General features: G+C 58.4%; 1 protein-coding gene across 1 annotated transcript in view; it reads left to right on the plus strand.

Annotated features, from left to right (window-relative positions):
- Positions 1–20,909, plus strand: part of EFR3B (EFR3 homolog B) — a 36,217-nt gene that overhangs the window by 5,653 nt on the left and 9,655 nt on the right. Inside the window, exons 2-9 of the mRNA XM_082481004.1 lie at positions 186–336; positions 8,502–8,623; positions 11,595–11,744; positions 13,891–14,025; positions 14,346–14,424; positions 15,741–15,876; positions 16,409–16,570; positions 19,042–19,153. Coding sequence (XP_082337130.1) covers positions 186–336; positions 8,502–8,623; positions 11,595–11,744; positions 13,891–14,025; positions 14,346–14,424; positions 15,741–15,876; positions 16,409–16,570; positions 19,042–19,153 — 1,047 coding nt within the window. The remainder of the gene's footprint in view (positions 1–185; positions 337–8,501; positions 8,624–11,594; positions 11,745–13,890; positions 14,026–14,345; positions 14,425–15,740; positions 15,877–16,408; positions 16,571–19,041; positions 19,154–20,909) is intronic.

A 20,909-nucleotide genomic window follows, 5' to 3' on the forward strand; every position in this document is an offset into this window, starting at 1 on the left:
GCAGCTAACTCCATCAAAAAATACCCTAAGGGTATTTTGGGTGCAAATTTTGTCTCTTTGGCTTGGCCAGGGCAGGAGGTTGGCGTTTTGCTGGTGGGCACCCAGGTGGTTTGGGAGAGGGGAGGAGGAGGGCTGGCCCATGCCGCTGCCGCCGGGGAGTGACCCTGACCTCTGCCTGCTCCCAGGTACGTCTGCATTGCCATGGAGGCCCTGGACCAGCTCCTCATGGCCTGTCACTGCCAGAGCATCAACCTCTTCGTGGAGAGCTTCCTCAAGATGGTGGCGAAGCTGCTGGAGTCGGAGAAGCCCAATCTGCAGATCCTGGGGACCAACTCGGTGAGTAGCAGCGCAGCGGGAGGTGGCAGCACCCCGCTGACCCTGTCCTTGTCCTCCCACCCTGCCTGTCACCCCCCTGTCTCTGCACAGCGCCAGGGCGGGGAACCCCATTGGGAAAGGATGGGGAGCAGCTGCAGGGGAGGATTTATGGTGGCCCCTCTCATATGTCTTGCCATGTGTGAGGTTTCCGAGCCCCAGTCTGTGCTGCTCACGCGCCGTCGCTGCTGCCGGCTGTCTGCGACCCGTCTCTGCTGCCATGCCTTCCCTCTCTTCAGTGTAGCTTTGCCAAAACGAGCCCGAGGACACGAGAGCTGTCAGCAGTTTCGGACAATAGACCAACTTAGGAGGTGATCCCCATGGATTTGGGGAGTGCTTTTGTGCTCCGAAAAGGGCTGGCTTAAACAGAGCCACCGCTTGCAATAAATGGCTTAGTGGGACTGGGGATGTGTCAGTCACAGACAGAATGTGAGGGGGAAGGAGAAGAGCGGATGAACAGAGGTGATGTTCTCCCGGCATCCAAACCGCTGATCCTGGCCGGCAGCCAGCAAGCCGCTCCTGCACGGCCTTTCTGCTGGTTTGTACTGGGAACACTGGGTGTAGCTGACGCCCGGGCTCGCGAGGGCTGTGCCAGTGCCCCGTAGCTTGGCTTGGACAGGCAGCATCTGTCCTTGCTGCTTTTTAAAGAGGGGGTTTAGATGGAGCTGGTCATCCTACGGGCGGGAGGCAGGACTGGGTAGATGCTCTCTCGCCTGCCTGGGAAACGCGCAGCCAGCCTAAGCTTTAATTAAAGCCCTAAGCTTTAATTCTCTGCCGTGTGTGCCGGGGAGAGGGTCGGGTATGAATATTTCTGCTGACGCCTCCCAGATGGGGCAGCACTGTGTCCCGCGATGCTTTTCTCCACCGGGAGCCAACACGGGGTTGTAAATGCCTCTGCTGAGACATGGGTGGCTGAAGGGGGACCTTTCTCACCACCTTCTCCCTCACAGCTGGTTGCTCCCGGCGGAAAGTGATGCGAGCTGCCCGTCAGCAAACTTATTAATCCACTGCCCTTGGAGATGCGGTTGAAACCTGCTGCTGACAGCAGCTTACCGTGGTGTTTCGGTGTGGGGATGCTGCCGTAAGCCCCGGGTGTGCTGCAGGCGCTGCCGGGAGAGTCCCTTGCGATGGGAGCAGCATCTCTGGGCAGCACCCGCATCCCTCTGCCCAAAGGTGGCCCGAGCTCCATGGGAGACTGTAGAGATGCCACTTGCTATCCAAACCCCTTGAGATGTGCTGGAGCTGCCTGGATCCGTCCCAGTGGCGAGCAGCTGGGTCTCTTGCTAAGACACCAACCCCATGTTGCGGTGCAGCCCATGCAATGTCCCCTTGCCCAGCCCCTGAGCTGGTTGGGAAATGCAGAATCCCAGACTGGTGGGGGCTGGAAGGGCCCTCTGGAGCTCCCCCAGTGCCACCCCCCGCCAGAGCAGGGGCACCTCCAGCAGTGGCACAGGACACGTCCAGGTGGGTTTGGAATGGCTCCAGAGGGGGAGACTCCCCCCCCTCTCTGGGCAGCTGTGCCAGTGCTCTGCCACCCCCACAGGAGAGAAGTCCCTCCTCAGGTTGAGATGGAACTGCCCGTGGTCAAGTTTGTGCCCGTTCCCTCTTGTCCTGTCACTGGGCACCGCTGAGCAAAGCCTGTTCCCATCCCCCCGGCACCCTCCCTTTGGGGATTGATAAGCGTTGATAAGATCCCCCTCAGCCTTCTCTTCTCCAGACTAAAAGCCCCGAGTCCTTCAGCCTTTCCTCATCAGAAAGACGCTCCAGTCCCCTCATCATCTCCGTAGCCCTTTGCTGGACCCTCTCCAGCAGTTCCCTGTCCTTCTTGACCTGGGGAGCCCCGAACCGGACACAGTGCTCCAGATGTGGCCTCACCGGGGCAGAACAGAGGGGGGGGATGACCTCCCTCGCCCTGCTGGCCACACTCTGCTTGATGCCCCCCAGGATGCCATTGGCCTTCTTGGCCACCGGGGCACATTGCTGCCTCATGGTCATCCTGTTGTCCCCCAGGACTCCCAGGTCCCTTTCCACAGAGCTGCTCTCCAGCAGGTCAGCCCCCAGCCTGTACTGATGCAGGGGTTATTCCTCCCCAGGTGCAGGACCCTACACTTGCCCTTGTTGAATTTCATGAGGTTCCTCCCTGCCCAACTCTCCAGCCTGTCCAGGTCATGCTGGATGGCGGCACAGCCTTCTGGCGTGTCAGCCACTCCTCCCAGTTTTGTGTCATCAGCAAACTTGCTGAGGGTACACTCTGTCCCTTCATCCAGGTCATTGATGAATATATTGAACAGGTCTGGACCCAGTACTGACCCCTGAGGGACACCACTTGTTGCTGATCTCCAACAAGACTCTCCACCAGTAACTGCAACCCTCTGAGCTCTGTCTGCCAGCCACTGTTCAGTCCACCCCACTGTCCATTCATCTAACCCACACTTCCTGCGCTTGCCTGTGAGGATGATGTGGGAGACGGTGTTGAAAGCCTGTCGAAAGGTAGACAGCATCCAGTGCCCTCCCCTCATCCACCCATCCGGTCGCCCCCCACAGGGGTTGTCCCAGGGTCCAGAGGGACCTGAGGTGAAGGCAGAGTTTTAAAGCTCAACTTGGCCAGCATCTCCCTGTCCATGGCTGCTCTTTGGACACTCCTGAGGTCCTCGGTGCCCGAGCAGAGCCCTGCATCGAAGGGGCCACCACCAGCACATGGCATGGAGCTGAACCTCAATGGGAGCTGCCAGCATGGAGCTGGGGAGGAGGGGACAGGTGTCACTGTAGTGCCATGGCAGAGACTTCAGCAAACTGCCCCTCGACGCAGAGGTTGGGTCAAGGCAAGACGGAGCCCTCCGGTGGGTTTTCTGCAAACCTCCCACGTTCAGGCACCCGTGGAGAGGTGAGGTGGTCCCGGACCAGCCATAGGTGTTTCCTTAGCGCTGCTGTCACTGCGCTCAGGAATCAGTAGCGGGTGTTTTAATGAGGAGTCCGGATCAGGAATGATCAGGTTTAGTGATGCTTTTTTCTGCCTTCTCAAGCGTGGCAGCATTCAGAGGGCAAATAGCCCAGAAAACTGGTGGGCTTTTCTATAAAAGTGAGTAATGATAATGAGACACTTCTTCCTCTATCTGCTAATGAGGAATGTGCCTCAGGCTCGTGCTTAATTAGAGGGTGCTGTCTCAAGCAATCTTCACAATAAAGGAGCTGATGGCAAAGGCGGGAGGAGGTTGTTTATAGAAACCTGCTCCAAGTGAGTCATTCTCCGCGGCGTGAAATCGTGAAATCTCGCCTGAAGCGCATCGTCCCCCTCCTCGCGCGGAGCCGAGGTGTCGTGTCGCGCTGCGGAGGGGCTGATCCTGGGGACCCGCTGCCACGGCCGCAGCGCTGGAGGTGGCAGCGACAATCCAGCGTCCCCCGTGATCGCTATAACCCCATCCTATAATCCCCCGGGGCGAACATATGGAGCTGCTGCTTAAATCCATTTGGGTTTCTCATCCTCCTTAGGAGGCTGCTTGGGCGACCTCCTCGCTTTGGGTAGAAACCATCTAATTTCCAACTTGATGTCATTCCCATTTTATTTTTCCCTCGACCCAGCATTGATCTTTTGTTTAAGCAGCTCTTCCCCCGCCTTGATGTTCCTCTGCTGATGTATTTATGGCTGATGTATTTATAGGCGGCGGCGTTATCCCTCCCCAGCCGTTGTTTTCCTTCTCCGAGGCAGCTGCACTCCTGGCGTATCCCCCGCGCTTCTCCCTTCTCGTCCCAGCCGTGGTTCGGTTGTTGGCTTCAAACACGGGAGCCCCGAGCTGCCCCAGCCCGGCATCCCTGCAAACCACACCAGAAATAGCGGTGCATTTCCATGGTTTAAACTGTTTTCTCATTGGAAATACGGCATGAAGCTGCGGAACAGTTTTGTTTTTTGGTTTGGTTTTTTTTTTTCGGCTGGGAGGCGGTGCCCCTTCATGAAAAGGAGTCGCTTTCGCTGAAGGTTTGATGCTTCCTTTCCTTGTCTTTCTCCTGTAATTGCTGCACGATGCAGTGCCATCGTAGGGACAGCCAAGTCTTGGAACAGTCCTTTAGGACAGAATCCTAAAAACATCCCGTTGACAGAGCAAGGCGGCTTTGAGGCTGATTCTTCTCTATTCTTGGCTGCTTTTTACAAGTTCTGGCCCTGCTGGAGGCTGCAGGCTGGAAATGGATGCAGAGAGGGCGGCTGCCTCCAGCTGTTGGCAGATGTGAACACTGTGCCATATCCAATGTCACCGGGCGTAGCGGCACCACGCGGGGAAGTCTGTTCCCCCAGGACAGAGGCAGAGAGGGCTCGCTGTGCCCTGCAGCTGGGGAAGCTGCTCACGGGGCAGGGAGCCAAATCACAGAACGGTTTGGGTTGGAAAGGACTTTAAAGGCCATCCAGTCCACCCCCCTGCCCTGGGCAGGGACACCCCCCCCCAGCCCAGGTTGCTCCCAGCCCCGTCCAACCCGGCCTTGAACACCTCCAGGGATGGGGCAGCCACAGCTTCTCGGGGCACCCTGCCCCAGGGGCTCACCATCCTCACAGGGAAAAGTTTCTTCCTCAGATCTCATCTAAATCTCCCGTCTTCCAGTTTAAAACCGTTCCCCCTCGTGCCACGGCTCCCCTCCCTGACCCAGAGTCCCTCCCCAGCTCTCCTGGAGCCCCTTTAGGCACTGGAAGGGGCTCGGAGGTCTCCCCGGAGCCTTCTCTTCTCCAGGCTGACCCCCCCACCTCTCCCAGCCTGTCCTCCCAGCAGAGGGGCTCCAGCCCTCCCAGCATCTCCGGGGCCCCCTCTGGCCCCGCTCCACCAGCCCCATGTCTCTCCTGTGCTGAGGCCCCCGAGCTGGAGGCAGCACTGCGGGGGGGTCTCCCCAGAGCAGAGCAGAGCAGAGCGCAGCAGAGGGGCACAGCCCCCCCTGGCCCTGCTGGCCACGCTGCTGGGGATGCAGCCCGGGATGCCGGGGGCTCGCTGGGCTGCCAGCGCATCGTGCTGGCTCATGTTGGTCTTCTCATCCACCAACACACCCAGGGCCTTCTCCTCAGGGCTGCTCTCCAGCCATTCCCCTCCCAGCCTGGAGTTGTGCTTGGGATTGCCCCGACCCATGTGGAGGACCTTTCACTTGGCCTTGTTGAACTGCATGAGGTTCACAGGGATCCACCTGCAGCCTGTCCAGGTCCCTCTGGTTGCCATCCCTCCCCTCCAGCGTGCCACTGCACGACTCAGCTTGATGTCATCTGCAGACCTGCTGCAGGTGCCCTTGATGCCACTGTCCATGTCATTGATGGAGATATTGAACAGTTCTGGGACCCCTGAAGGACATCACTTGTCACCAGTCTCCATCTGGACATCGAGCCATGCTGCTGGCATGGATTGGTGGCCCTGGTGTCCCCGGGGCCTCAACAGCTTCAGGCTAAGGAGTGCTGATGAAGTGGTCCTGCTTGGGTGCCTGAGGGCACGAAACGAGCTGCCATCCTCCATGTGGGTGTGGGGTCCGTACGTGCAGACACTGCCTGCAGAGAAGCCGTTTCCCTCTTTTATCTCGTGACAATTCTTGGCCATGGGATGCTTGGGACGGCTGCTGCCGGGAGTCCCGTTACTGCTCCTCACTCTGCGCCCTGCCCTCGCCTCCGGTTGCACATGGAGTTGCCGTGAGGTTAAAAAAAACCTCACTTTGTGCATTATCTGGTACAGAGGTTCCTTATATAAGAGCCCTGCATTTTTTTGGTGAGTAAGAGGAGTTTATGGGTTGGAGTCGGTCCCTAACAGCTCCTGGCGGTGCTGAGCCGGCTCCTTCGCTTGCGCAGAGCCAGTCTTTGCAGCTGATGTTATTAATAGCCCGGCGCAGCGGGTGCATGCTAATTAGCGCCTGCGTGATGTGCTGGGACGCCGTGTTGGCTTTGCCGGCCTTGGGGACAGACACACCACACACCCCAGTGGCAGCTGCTCTCCTGGCGGGGCTGGATGGTGGCAAACGCAGAATGCAAGAAGTCATAGAATCATAGAATCATGGAATGGTTTAGGTTGGAAAGGACCTTGAAGATCATCGAGTTCCAACCCCCCCTGTCATGGGCAGGGACACCTCCCACCAGCCCAGGTTGCCCACGGCCACCTCCAGCCTGGCCTTGAACACCTCCAGGGATGGGGCCTTAACAGCCTCTCTGGGCAACCTGTGCCAGTGCCTCACCACCCTCACAGGGAAAAACTTCTTCCTAATGTTCAGTCTGAACCTGCCCTCTTCCAGTTTAAAGCCATTCCCCATCCTCCTATCCCTACATGCCCCAGTAAAAAGTCCTTCCCCAGCTCTCCTGAAGGCCGCAAGATCTCCCTGGAGCCTTCTCTTCTCCAGGCTGAACCCCCCCAACTCTTTCAGCCTCTCCTCATAGGAGAGGTGCTCCAGCCCTCGGATCATCCTCGTGACTCTCCTCTGGATACGCTCCAGCAGGTCCATGTCCTTCTTGTGTTGGGGACTCCCGAGCCGGATGCAGTACTCCAAGTGGGGTCTCACGAGAGTGGAGTAGCGAAAAGCCTGTGGGCGGGCTTGGGGTGAAGAAGGAGCTCCCACTCAGCATGAGGGGTGATGGCTTTAATCTGGAAGAGGGGACATTTAGATGAAATATTAGGAAGAAATTTTTCACTCTGAGGGAGGTGAGGGACTGGAACAAATATCCCAGAGAAGCTGTGGCTGCCCCATCCCTGGAGGTGTTCAAGGCCGGGTTGGACGCGGCTGGGAGCAACCTCGGCTGGGGGGAGGTGGCCCTGCCCAGGGCAGGGGGGTAGACTGGATGATCTTTAAGGTCCCTTCCCACCCAAACCATTCTACGACTCTATGGTATCTCCAGAGGGTACTGAGCACCCTAAGAAATGCTGGGTGGACAGCTAACCCCTTGGAGGTAGGCTGGGTCCTCCCAGCTGGAACAGGAACCCAGCAGTGCTGATGCCTTGGCCCAGGACAAGCTTGGAGGATTGCGCGGTGCCACTGCAGAGCTTTGTGCCACGGTGTCGTAAGCAACAGGGCTGCACTGGCATCGGCACTGTGTTGTTGCTCTTCCCAGCGGTGCTGGGGTGGTTTTGGGGGCTTGCTTGGACTGGGAGTATCCTCTCCCTTCATCCCATGGCCTCGGCTTCCCCAGCCTGCTGAAGCAGGTGCAGCACAGGAGCCCAAAAGATTTCTCTGCCGAAAATCTTGGCAAGCAGCTGCTTACACCCTTGCTCCGGGTGGGAGGATGAAGCACGGGGGCTCGGTGGCAGGATGCTCGTCCCAGGCCAAGGATAAATCTTGTCCGTTCGCAGCACTGGGTGCTGCCGGGTGGATACAGACTGAATGCTCTGTATGTTCCAGCCGGGAGCCGATGCCTCGGATTTTATGGCAGCTCTTGTGCTATTGAGGTTTTATTTATTTTTCATTTTTTTTAAAGCTACCCCTATCAGCACGATTGGACGAGTTGAGGTTCCCCCCTCCTGCCCAGCCCTTTCTTCCCGTCTCGTCGCGAATAAGTTTTGGCACTCAGAGGAAAGCTTGAAAACATGTTTATCCTTTCTTCCTCCTTAATTCTCTCCCTGAAATCTTAAAAGCCAGATCTGCCGGTCAGCTGGCATTTCTGGCAAGCTCGGCGCCTGCTGGCGCGGCCGCGCTGGACGGGAGCGATGGGACCTCGTGCTGCCGGTTGCCGCAGGCGAGATCTGGGATGTGGTTAAGAACCCACTTGTGGTTGGTTTCTCCACCGGTATTTCCAAGGCGGTTTTCTCCCCTGCAGCAGCGTTTGGGAAACGTTGGCCGGGTTTTGTGCCGTCTGGGAGGATGGAAAGAAGCTGGGGGCAAATTGATCTGCTGTTACTAGTGCGTGCAGCGTAATTCCAAGCCTCGTTGCATCTCTACCTGCCCTTTGCAGGGACCACGGGGGCGTGCGGTGAGGTTTGTGGCCTCCCCAGCCAGGTCTGGGTGCTGATGGAGCTTGGTGGGACAATATGATGGCGCGTTCCCACGTTTCCTGGGTGCAGCCGGGAAGCTGTAGGGAAGAGCTCTGTGTTACGTGGCCGAAGCCCACAAAAGTTTGCCGCTTTGGGGGAGAATTTTAAGAATAATTTTGCTGTCATGCCCTCTGGGCTCACCCCCTCTTTCTCCTCTCCCAGTTCGTGAAGTTCGCCAACATCGAGGAGGACACCCCGTCTTATCACCGCAGCTACGACTTCTTCGTCTCCCGCTTCAGCGAGATGTGCCACTCCAGCCACGACGACCTGGACATACGGACAAAGTGAGTGCTGTGAGCGACGGGGGGGTGTCCCTGGCCCCGAGGGCTCCAGGGGGGAACTTCCCTGTGCCTCCAGCCTCCACCTTTCCTGCAGAAGCGCCTGTTTCTGGGGACGGGTTGGAGATACACAGGGCAGCCCCGCTTGCTCTGACCGTGGCCGATGGCAGAACAAGGGACAAACGTGCCCTTGGGTTTCCGACTTCTTTTCTTTGGGCAAAATATGAGCAGGTAACACCTGCAGTGCGCCCGTCCCAGGCTTTAGCCTGGAGAAGAGGAGGCTGAGGGGAGACCTTCTCACTCTCGACAGCGCCCTGACAGGAGGGGGTAGCGAGGGGGGGGTGGTCTCTGCTCCCCAGGAACACGTGATGGGACAGGAGGGAACGGCCTCAAGTTGCACCAGGGGAGGTTCAGGATGGAGATTAGGAAAAATTTCTTCCCCAAAAGGGTTGTGAAGCACTGGCAGAGGCTGCCCAGGGCCGTGGTGGAGTCGCCGTCCCTGGAGGGGTTTAACAGAGGGGCAGCCGTGGTGCTGAGGGACGTGGGTTAGTGGTGGGCTGGGCAGCATTGGGTTAATGGTTGGATTTGATGATCTTAAAGGTCTCTTCCGACCAAAACAATTCTATGATTCTGTGATCTTTAAGCGTTTCTCAGCTTTGCTCCAGGGCCACGGCCCGCAGGTGGCTGGAGCTCGGAGCAGGAGGCGAGGAAGTGTTCCCGGCCCTAAAGGAAGGATGATGACGATGGGAAGAGGCCCCCGAGCTCTAAGAATGAACGCTCACTCAAAAACCACCTCCTGCAGCCGCCTGCTCTGTTATTTTCCACGTTTAAAGGCGGTTACGTCTCTCTAGACAGCACGGAGGACTGCCGTGCTTCGTTGTGAGGGGAAGTGTACCCGGGGGGGATTAATTACGACTGAACCAGACAGATTAATGTTGTTTACTGCTGCCAAGGCCGGGCCTGGCGGTGGTGTATTTAAGAAGAACCCGGCGCTTGGAGGGGCTCTGTGAGGCACCGACAGCACCCGTGGCTCTCGCCCGGGGATGCTCTGGGCAGGAGGGTACCGCCACCGGGGACCAGTTTGAAGGGCAGCGCAGATGTTGGGCAGCGTTTGGGCACATCCCGTTGGTGCTGTTCCCGCAGCTGCTGTATCAGGGGCCCTGTTGCCTTGCGGAGGGGGGCAACCCCTGAGGGTCTCCTTTCCTGGTGGGGGGCTCGTCCCCCCCCGAGGACCAGGTTGGCCTTCTTTTAACACTGCAGACTCCTATGGGTATTTTTTTTTTCATAGAATCATGGAATGATTTAGGTTGGAAAGGACCTTGAAGATCATGGAGTTCCAACCCCCCTGCCATGGGCAGGGACACCTCCCACCAGCCCAGGTTGCCCAAGGCCACCTCCAGCCTGGCCTTGAACACCTCCAGGGATGGGCCTCAACAACCTCTCTGGGCAACCTGTCCCAGTGCCTCACCACCCTCACAGGGAAAAACTTCTTCCTAATGTTCAATCTGAACCTGCCCTCTTCCAGTTTAAAGCCATTCCCCCTCCTCCTATCGCTACATGCCCCAGTAAAAAGTCCTTCCCCAGTTCTCCTGTAGCCCCTTTAGGGACTGGAAGGCCGCAATAAGGTCTCCCCGGAGCCTTCTCTTCTCCAGGCTGAACAGTCCCAACTCTCTCAGCCTCTCCTCATAGGAGAGGTGCTGCAGCCCTCGGATCATCCTTGTGGCCCTCCTCTGGACACGTTCCAGCAGGTCCATGTCCTTTGTGTTGGGGACTCCCGAGCTGGATGCAGTACTCCAGGTGGGGTCTCATGAGAGCGGAGCAAAGGGGCAGAATCCCCTCCTTTGACCTTAAGAAGGAAATAATGCAGAAGGCTCGTTATTCTCACTTGCCCTTCAGGGCACCAGTCACACTGGTTAAATTGCCTCGGAGACTGGAAGAGAGAAATTCTGCGGCTCCTGTAATTAAAAAGGAGCGCTCTGCTTTCCTGGGCCCTTGGTGCTGCTCAGAGCTCCTTCCTCCTGAGTTGGGTCTCGGGCTGATTATTGCCTTAATTAGATCTGCAAAAGGTGTTAGGGAGACCTCCGAGCGGGTTATTTAATGCGTTTGTTTCTGCAGATAAGCACGCGCTGTCTTTCTCGGGCACGAGAGGGGCTGGTTTCAGACCCGGGATTCCTGCTCTGTAGGGAAATTTGTATTGATGACTTTATCGACTTAGAGCAAAATGAGAATCTTTGGACCCAGAAAGGACGCAGGTGTCAAAAATCCCCTGGGTTTCCCCAGCATCCAGCATCCCCGTGGGTGCAGCTCGGCTCTGCAGCTGCTGGGAACAGAAGATAGGAGGGAAAGCCCTCCATGCACGCCACGGTCGGAGAACGGAGACTTCCCAGGGCCGAACCAAATCCTTTGGAGAGCCCAGGCTCACCGGTGCCGCCTCTCCATCTGGGGTAGTGCGTGCCGTGGAGATGCGTGGCTGCTGCTCGCCCGGGGGCCTCCCGGGAAAGGCGAGGGATGGGAGCCGGCTGCTGCTGCCAGCATGATTTTAGCTGGTTCAGAGCCTTTCCCGCTGGCATCTGCTGGGCTGCGGGAAGCCACGTCTCTCGGGGATGCGAGGCAGGAGGATCGCCCTGGGCTGTGCCAGACCCGGAGCTGGGAACTGGGGCATCGCCTGCCTGAACCCCTCCAGAAACCCACTGCAGAAATCAGTGCCTTCCCTCCAGCTTCTTGCACAGTATCGCCCATGTGTGTGTATATATATATGTGTGTGTATATATATATAGTGGTGGAGTCCCCATCCCTGGAGGTATTTAAGGGTTGTGTAGATACAGTGCTGAGGGACATGGTTTAGTGGTGGGCTTGGCGGTGTGAGGTTAATGATTGGACTGGATGATCTTTTCCAATCTAGGAGATTCTGTGATAAATGTAAAAATAAGCTATGCTTGATAGATACGTAGCATTTTGGTGTCAACTTGTTCCCCAGGATCCGGATGTCCGGCATTAAAGGTCTGCAAGGGGTGGTGAGGAAGACGGTGAATGATGAGCTCCAAGCCAACATCTGGGACCCGCAGCACATGGACAAAATCGTGCCCTCACTGCTCTTCAACTTACAGCATGTGGAGGAAGCCGAAAGGTGAGCGCTCGCTGATGCTGTGACCCACCTGCATCACCAGCGGTTTCTGCACCCCGGGGCTGCTTTTGGCATGGTTTTGCAGGGCTGCTTTTTGCCTGCAGATGGTGAAAAATGCGGCAAGTGTCCGGAGGGGAAACCCAGTGAAGGATGCCATGGGTGGCAGGAGCTCTGCGTGTTTACCCCGTGCACCAGTACAGGTTGGGGGCTGACCTGCCGGAGAGCAGCTCTGCGTAGAGGGACCTGGGAGTCCTGGTGGCCAACAGGATGCCCACGAGCCAGCAATGTGCCCCGGTGGCCAAGAAGGCCAATGGCATCCTGGGGGGCATCAAGCAGAGTGTGGCCAGCAGGGCGAGGGAGGTCATCCTCCCCCTCTGCTCTGCTCTGCCCCGGGGAGGCCACATCTGGAGCACTGTGTCCAGTTCGGGGCTCCCCGGGTTAAGAAGGACCGGGAACTGCCAGAGAGGGCCCAGCAAAGGGCTACGGAGATGATGAGGGGACCGGAGCGTCTTTCTGATGAGGAAAGGCTGAGGGACTCGGGGCTGTTCAGTCTGGAGAGGGGAAGACTGAGGGGGGATCTTATCAACGCTTATAAATCCTTAAAGGGAGGGTGCCGGGGGGATGGGAACAGTCTTTTTTCAGTGGTGCCCAGTGACAGGACAAGAGGGAACGGGCACAAACGTGACCATGGGCAGTTCCATCTGAACCTGAGGAGGACCTTCTCTCCTGTGGGGGCGGCAGAGCACTGGCACAGCTGCCCAGAGAGGGGGGAGTCTCCCCCTCTGGAGCCATTCCAAACCCGCCTGGACGTGTCCTGTGCCACTGCTGGAGGTGCCCCTGCTCTGGCAGGGGGTGGCACTGGGGGAGCTCCAGAGGGCCCTTCCAGCCCCCACCAGTCTGGGATGCTGGGATTCTGTGTCACCCACTGCCATGAAGGTTATTGCTACCTCGGCCGCTGCAGGGCACCGTGGCTCCCCTGGAGGAAAGAGCTCTTGGTGCTGTCCCTGCAGTCAAAGCACGCTGTTTGCAAAGGCCACTGCTTCTCTGGGCAGTTTGTTCCAGGGGCTCACCACCCTCACAGGGAAAAATTTTTTCCTGATATCTCATCTAAATCTCCCCTCTTCCACTTTGAAGCCATTCCCCCTCGTCCTGTCACCCCATGCCCTTGTAAAAAGTCCCTCCTCAGCTCTCCTGGAGCCCCTTTAGGCACTGGAAGGGGCTCGGAGGTCTCCCCGGAGCCTTCTCTTCTCCAGGCTGACCCCCCACCTCTCCCAGCCTGTCCTCCCAGCAGAGGGGCTCCAGCCCTCCCAGTATCTCCGGGGCCTCCTCTGGCCTTGCTCCACCAGCTCCATGTCTCCTGTGCTGGGGGCTCCAGTGCTGGACACAGTGCTCCAGGTGGGGTCTCACCAGAGCGGAGTAGAGGGGCAGAATCCCCTCCCTAACTCCTCCTGGGATTTTCCTTTTGAAAGAAAGGAAGATGGGATGTGTCAGCCCTGGGCAGTTGCCTTTTCCCTTTTCCGTGTAAACTGAAGCATCAGAGTGATAAAAGCATTCCTGGTGCTGGTGGGATTCCAGACTGCCCCGAGTGTGGAAAAAGGGGATGGATCTCCTCTGGGGTGTGTGTGTTCAGAGTGACTTGTCCTGGGCCGTGACTGCTTTGCTCTTCCTCCCCCCGAGAGGCTCCATCCACCCTGGGAGGACATGACATCCTGCGTCCTCACCGATAAGGTCCTTCCCCCTCCAGCACTGAGCACCGTGATGGTCCTCCCTGTCCATGATGGTCCTCCCCGTCCCAGGGACACGGGGGCTGTCCCTGCTGCCCGGCACAGCCTGGTACTGCGAGGGAGGCCGTCCTGGCACGTCCCCTTCCCCTGGAATCCGTGCCACCGTGCTTCTCTCTCCTCTGGCTCAAATCCCGCAGTGCTTCATCACTGGGCTCTGCTGGGACGGACCTGCCCCCTCCGCCTGGCGGGGTGACATGTGGCTGCTGCGGGGTGGCAGTGGGCTGTGCGAGGGGTGGCCCACGGCCGTCTGCGGCATGGGCTGCGCTGTTTTCCTCCATCCCTCCCTGGCCGGGTTGTGTGGCTCTTCTCCCCCAGCGCTGCCGCACACTCAGCGCCGCTCTCACCGCCCTCCTCTGCTTTCGCAGCCGCTCCCCCTCCCCGCTGCAAGCCACCGAGAAGGAGAAGGAGAGTCCCACCGAACTGGCGGAGAGGTGTCTGCGGGAGCTGCTGGGCCGAGCGGCGTACGGCAACATCAAGAACGCCATCAAACCTGTCCTCATGTAAGTCACGCGTCCCTCGTTTTTGGCACAAGGGAAACTGAGGCACGGGGAAACAGCCGGAGCTGGGGTGAAGGCACGGGCTCCTCTGGGCACGGTGCTGGAGGTGAGGACCTCTCATTTTTGGATGCAGCGAGGAAGGCGGCACGGGGATAGATACCCATCGCTGAGAAAAGTCACCCCAAGAGGGGAGGTTGGGTCCCTGCCCTCGCCTGGAGCCTTTGCTCCCTGCTGCTCCCGGCTGTCCTCGGTGCCGCGTTGCGCCCCTGCAGGGTTCGGGGCACCGACAGTTACTTTCCCCTCCTTTCCTATCTCTTTCCCAGCCACCTGGATAACCACTCGCTCTGGGAGCCGAAGATCTTTGCCACTTGCTGCTTCAGGATCATCATGTACTCGATCCAGGTGGGGAGCTGGGGGGACTCTGGCACCGGTTGGGGACGCACGTGCGTGCCCGGGAGCGCCCGTCTCTGCCTCCACGGCTGCGCTGAGGCAGAGCCGCCACCGCCACTGCCGCCATCACATCGCCGCATCCCAGCGGTGTTGAGTCCAAGCGCTCACGATGAGCTCGGCCACCCCAGTGTGCCCCGAAATGGGCTGGAGATGAGCACGGGGTGCGGGGAAGTGGGTGACGGGTGCGAGCCTGGCTGTGTGCCGGCCCCGTGTCTTTTAAAATTGCTGCCGGTGGAGGTGCTGTCTCAGCCCCCGGGAGCGATTCCCGCGCTCTCAGCGCAAGGCGAAGCCCTGCTGAATCGCAGGGGTTAGCGGCGCGCTGTGAAACGCTCCGAAGGAAGCGGTGGGGCTCCTGTGACAAGCTGCCTCTTTCCACAGCGCTGCCCTGGAAATCAACCCCATCCCTGCAGGAAAAAAAAAAAAAAAGAGGGGCTCTTTGGGGTGAAACGTGCCCCAGGCAAACCGGGCATCGCGACAGCCCAGCGTCCCACTCCTTAGACATGGGGATGCTTAGACAGACCCTGCTGGGCTCTTCCCTTCTCCCTGGGGGCCATGGAAATGCAGTTTAGGTAAACCCCAAAGTGACGGGAAAAGGCCCGTCCTTTCTTTTATTTCCATGTGGACCTCAGTGAAACTGTTTGCCTGGGTCCCGGCGTGCCGTCGGGCACCGTGCTGCCTTCCCCGGACCTGCTGCCCCACTTCGCCCCCTTGGCAGTTTGCTTCGCTCTCGGACTCGGCCAAGCCACGGCTCTGCTTGGAGAAGCCTCCCGGTGAACCGCAGCTTGCTGCCCCCTGCTCTCGTTTCTCGTTTTTAATCCTGTAAACTGCCTAAAACCCTTTACAGCGCTGCTAGGTTTTATAAAATCTTGTTAATGCATATTGGAGGTGTTAGGTCGCACTAACTCAGCGGGACCCTTTTGAAGTATAGAAGTGTTTGGGAAACTCTGGCAAAAACCAAATCCCTTCTCCCCGAAATCCCCGGGATTAATTGTCACCATTTCCTTAGATGTGTACAGCTCTTTAGATCGTTTTTTTCCCGTGCAGATTGCTCCAAGCTCTTGCTCAGTCATGTAAAATAGGTTTCCTCCAGGTGCCTCCTGCTCCTTTTGCATCCGGAGCTGTCTTGGAAACAGCCGGGCAGGGACTCGGTGCCGCGGGGTGCGCGTGCAGGATTCATCCCCGGTAGCCGCCTGGGTTACAGCGACGGGCCGTCGCCTCATGATCCTGCAGCACCCGTGCTGGTGCTGACGCTGACATTCTCCTTCCAGCCGCAGCACTCCCACCTCGTGATCCAGCAGCTCCTGGGCCACCTGGATGCCAACAGCAAGAGCGCGGCCACCGTGCGCGCGGGCATCGTGGAGGTCCTCTCGGAGGCGGCGGTGATCGCAGCCTCCGGATCTGTTGGTGAGTGGATCGATTTATCCTCTCCCTTCCATCTCTTCCCCCTTTTTTTGGGGCGGGAGCGGTGAAGAGGGGCCGGAGGATTGGGCTGAGTGCTGGCGTGTGCTCAGGCATGGGCTGGCGATGGGGGGGGATCCAGTCTGGAGCATCTGGAGGTGCTGGGAATCTCTTCTGTGCCATTTCGGTGCCCCCAGGGCGCAAAACCCGTGACCTAAACCTGGAGGGCTGGATGCAATGCCTGCCTTCGCCTTCGTGGCAGGGGGCAAAGGGATTTTCGGGGGCTTGCGGTGAATACGCTGAGCCGACGGTGCTCCTGGAAGGCAATTTCTCTCCTGGTTTTTTGACTCGGGGGAGCTGGTGGGGATTAAAAGTCACTGCGCGTGCGGCCAAACTGTTTTTCAACCTGTTTATGGGGGGTGGGAGATATAAACCGCACTGTCCTGGGGGGAAACAACGGCCTCCCGTCTCCGTGGGGAAAAATGCCACTCTCCTCTGGTGATGCTCCACCATCTCTCCCTCTTTCGTGCCCCCGCAGGTCCCACGGTGCTGGAGGTGTTTAACACGCTGCTGCGGCAGCTGCGGCTCAGCATCGACTACGCGCTGACGGGGAGCTATGACTGCGGCGCCGGCGTCAGCACCAAGATCATCAAGGAGCACGAGGAGAGGATGTTCCAGGAGGCCGTCATTAAAACCATAGGTGGGGTGTCCCGCGGTGCCCGGCGTGGGCGGTGCGGTTTGAAGAAGCCACAACATAGAATCATAGAATCGCTGAGGTTGAAAGGGACCTTTGAGATCATCCAGTCCAACCATTAACCTGCCCTGACACAACCACTTCTAAACCACGTCCCCAAGTACCACCTCTACCCTTTTTTTAAACCCCTCCAGGGATGGCGACTCCACCCCCTCCCTGGGCAGCCCCTTCCAATGTTTGATAACCCTTTCAGTGAAAAAGTGTTTGCTAATATCCAATCTAAACCTTCCCTGACATAACTTGAACCCATTTCCTCTCGTCCTGTCACTTGTCACCAAGGAGAAGAGGTCAGCCCCCCCTCGCTCCCCCCTCCTTTCAGGGTGCTGTAGAGAGCGAGAAGGTCTCCCCTCAGCCTCCTCTTCTCCAGGCTGAACACCCCCTGGTCCCTCAGCCGCTCCTCATAAGACTTGTCCTCCAGATGACAATTTATGGTCGTTTAGACAATTATTCTACCACCTGATGACCCCTTCCCCACCTGGGTAGGGGAATCGGGGGAAAAAAACAAGGAAACCCGAGGGCTGAGATATAAACAGGTTTAATAGAACAATGCTGAGTAATATTAATAATACTAAAGAGCCAATATTGATCCCGATACTGATATAAAATGCACAAGGATTACCCTCAGCCCATTCTATCCGTAGAAGCTGCGCACTCCCAGCAGGGACAGCCAATGTGGGACACTGCGAGCACTGCGGCTCCAGGAGGAATTTAAGGGCTCAGGGCTCCGGCACCGGGGCGAGGAGTTCTCAGGGTCATAGCCATCAAGGGAGAGAGAGAACTTTGCAGAAAAATTTCTGATTTATATTCAATGTGATGTTCGTGGTATGAACTAACCCTGTTACCCAGCTTGGGGCAAGTGCTCAGATCTCGCTCCTCCTCATCCCCGCACCGGGCGAGCTCAAAAACACTGAGCCTTGAAACCCACACACCGTAGCCGGCTGTAAAGCAAATATTTTCACAAATTCAGACACTGGAGTCTTCTAAAAATGCAATTTTCCCAAGCGATAGAAGAGACCTTACTGAAAAGTAAAATTACTGAAAGGCAAATTAATCCCGTGTCGCTCAAACCCGGGCAGCGGGCTGCGCCGGTGGGTGACCCCCTGCGCGGCGGGTTTTGGCCTTGAGCGTCTGCGGGATTATCCAGGGTGAAACAAAACGGTCCTCATCTTAAACGCAGTGGTGGGAAAGGAGATTTATCTGTTTGCCAGCGCGGCGGCGGGTTATCGGCAGGTGGCATTGCAACCCCGGCCATCCTCGGCAGAGCTGCTGTGCGCAGCCAGAGCCGTGTTCCTCCCGGGTGGGAGACCCCGAGGAAGGGAAGGAGAGGAGGGGAAGAGGGCGGGGGTCAGCCTGCTGCAGCCGCTGAGGATGGGGTTGCACCAGCCCCCCCAAAAAAGGGCGGGGTAGAGGCAGGGGTTGGCACCTCTCAGCCTCAGCCTGCCTGGGGCTGGGGCTGCCCCACCTGGGAGGCGTTTGCATAGGATCACAGAAGGGTATGGGTGGAAAAGGGCCTTAAAGATCATCCAATCCACCCCCTGCCCTGGGCAGGGCCCCCTCCCCCCAGCCCAGGTTGCTCCCAGCCCCGTCCAACCCGGCCTTGAACACCTCCAGGGATGGGGCAGCCACAGCTTCTCGGGGCACCCTGCGCCAGGGGCTCACCATACTCACAGGGAAAAGCTTCTTCCTCAGATCTCATCTAAATCTCCCCTCTTCCAGTTTAAAACCGTTCCCCCTCGTGCCACGGCTCCCCTCCCTGACCCAGAGTCCCTCCCCAGCTCTCCCGGAGCCCCTTTAGGCACTGGAAGGGGCTCGGAGGTCTCCCCGGAGCCTTCTCTTCTCCAGGCTGACCCCCCCACCTCTCCCAGCCTGTCCTCCCAGCAGAGGGGCTCCAGCCCTCCCAGCATCTCCGGGGCCCCTCTGGCCCCGCTCCACCAGCTCCATGTCTCTCCTGTGCTGAGGCCCCCGAGCTGGAGGCAGCACTGCGGGGGGGTCTCCCCAGAGCAGAGCAGAGCAGAGCGCAGCAGAGGGGCACAGCCCCCCCTGGCCCTGCTGGCCACGCTGCTGGGGATGCAGCCCGGGATGCCGGGGGCTCGCTGGGCTGCCAGCGCACGCTGCCGGCTCCTGGTGAGCTTCTCATCCACCAACACCCCCAGGTCCTTCTCCTCAGGGCTGCTCTCAACCCATTCCCCGCCCAGCCTGGAGTTGGGCTTGGGATGTCCCTGACCCACATGCAGAACCTTTCACCTGGGGTTTTGATGGGTCTTGAATCACCCTGAAGGTAACGATGCCTGTGGGCTACGGGGGCAGCCTGTTTGGTGTGGACAGACCAGCAGGTGGACAGACCCCCACAGCTCTGGGCACTTCTGGGGGCGGTGGGCTGCACCTCCCACACTGCCAGCACGCTCTTGTCCCCGCAGGGTCCTTTGCCAGCACGCTGCCCACCTACCAGCAGTCTGAGGTGATGGTCTTCATCATGAACAAGGTGCCGCTACCGTCCTCGCAGCAGTCCATCGAGGCTGGCAAAGCCGGGTGAGAATGGATGCCTTCCTCCCTCCTCTTCCTCCCCTCCTGCCCTCCTCTCCCTGCCGCTGTCCCCTGTGTAAGGCTTTGAACGCGGAGCTCGAAGTTTTGGGGAGCTCCTGAAACCGTTCCCACCTTGAGGTGGGCTTTGGGGCAGAGTGGGGACGTTACGGGAAAGGCTGAGCATCGAGAGCTTCCACCGCAGCGCAAGGGAAAGCTGAGCAACGCGCGATGCTCGTTTAAAATGCTCTGCTGCCTGTTGCGAAAGTGATGCCAAGAGCTCCTCGAAACACCGGAGCATCGAGGGCGGAAGGTGTTTGCAGGCAGCGGTGCTGCGGTTGAACTCTGCATTTATTCGGGTATGGAATCATGGAATTTTCAGAGTTGGAAGGGACCTCTAGAGATCACCCAGCCCCACTCCCCTGCCACAGCAGGACTGCCCAGAGCACATCCCTCAGCACTGCATCCCGGCGGGTCTGGAAACTCTCCAGAGAAGGGCACTCCCCCCCTCCCTGGGCAGCTGTGCCCGGGCTCTGCCACCCGAACCGGAAAGAAGTGTTCCCGTGTATTTGAACAGAGCTTCCCATGTTCCAACTTGTGCCCATTGCCCCTCGTCCTGTCACTGGGAACCACTGAAAAGAGGCTCCATCCTCCTTCAGCCCCCCCTTTAGATACTTGTACGCCATAAGAAGGTCTCCCCTCAGCCTTCTCTTCTCCAGGCTAAAGAGTCCCAGCGCTCTCAGCCTTTCCTCATGCTCCGATCCCTCCATCATCTTAGTTGCCCTTCACTGGACTCGCTCCAGCAGTTCCCTGTCCCTCTTGAACTGGGGAGCCCAGAACTGGACACAGTATTCCAGTTGTGGCCTCACCAGTGCAGAGTAGAGGGGGAGAACGACCTACTGGCCACACTCTTCCCTGTGCAGCCCAGGATTCCATTGGCCTTTTTGGCAACAAGGGCACATTGCTGGGCCATGGATAATTTACTGTCTACCAGGACCCCCAGATCCTTCTCCTCAGAACTGCTTCCCAGCAGGTCCGCCCCTAACCTATACTGGTGCCCAGCATTCTTCCTCCCCAGGTGCAGGGCCCCACACTTGCTCTTGTTGAACCTCATCAGGTTCTTCCCTGCCCAGCTCTCCAGCCTGTCCAGGTCACGCTGGATGGCAGCGCGGCCCTCTGGGGTGTCAGTCACCCCTCCCAGTTTGGTATCATCAGCGAACTTGCTGAGGATACACTCTGTCCCCTCATCCAGGTCATTGATGAATATATTGACCAAGATTGGACTGAGTATTGACCCCTGGGGGACACTGCTGATTACAGGCCTCCAACTTGACACTGCTCCATTAATCACAACCCTCTGAGTTCTGTCCCGCAGCCAACTCTCAATCCACCTGTCCCCTCATCCAGCCCACGCTTCCTCAGCTTCCTAATGAGGATGTTATGGGAGAGGGTGCCAAACGCCTTGCTGAAGTCAAGGTAGATGACATCTACTGCTCTTCAGGTACCATCTACTGCTCTTCAGGTACCTGCTGAAAGATTCAGCTGTCAGCAGCTCAGTCCTGGGCTGTCATCCAAAACTAGTTGGGAACTAAAAATAATACCCAGGGGAGCGACTCCTAGATGTCTCGGGGCAGCGAGGTGGCCGCTGGTGAGCCAGGGCTGCCCGTGGCTTTTGAGAAGCTCGCGTACGGCTCGGTGGGACCGGCTGCTCGTCGCTGCCCGGCCCCTCCGAGCTGCCTCCGAGCTTTTATTAACACTGAGCGGG

This window comes from Vanellus vanellus, assembly GCF_965231255.1.
Source record: "Vanellus vanellus genome assembly, chromosome: 3".
Classification (NCBI taxonomy): domain Eukaryota; kingdom Metazoa; phylum Chordata; class Aves; order Charadriiformes; family Charadriidae; genus Vanellus; species Vanellus vanellus.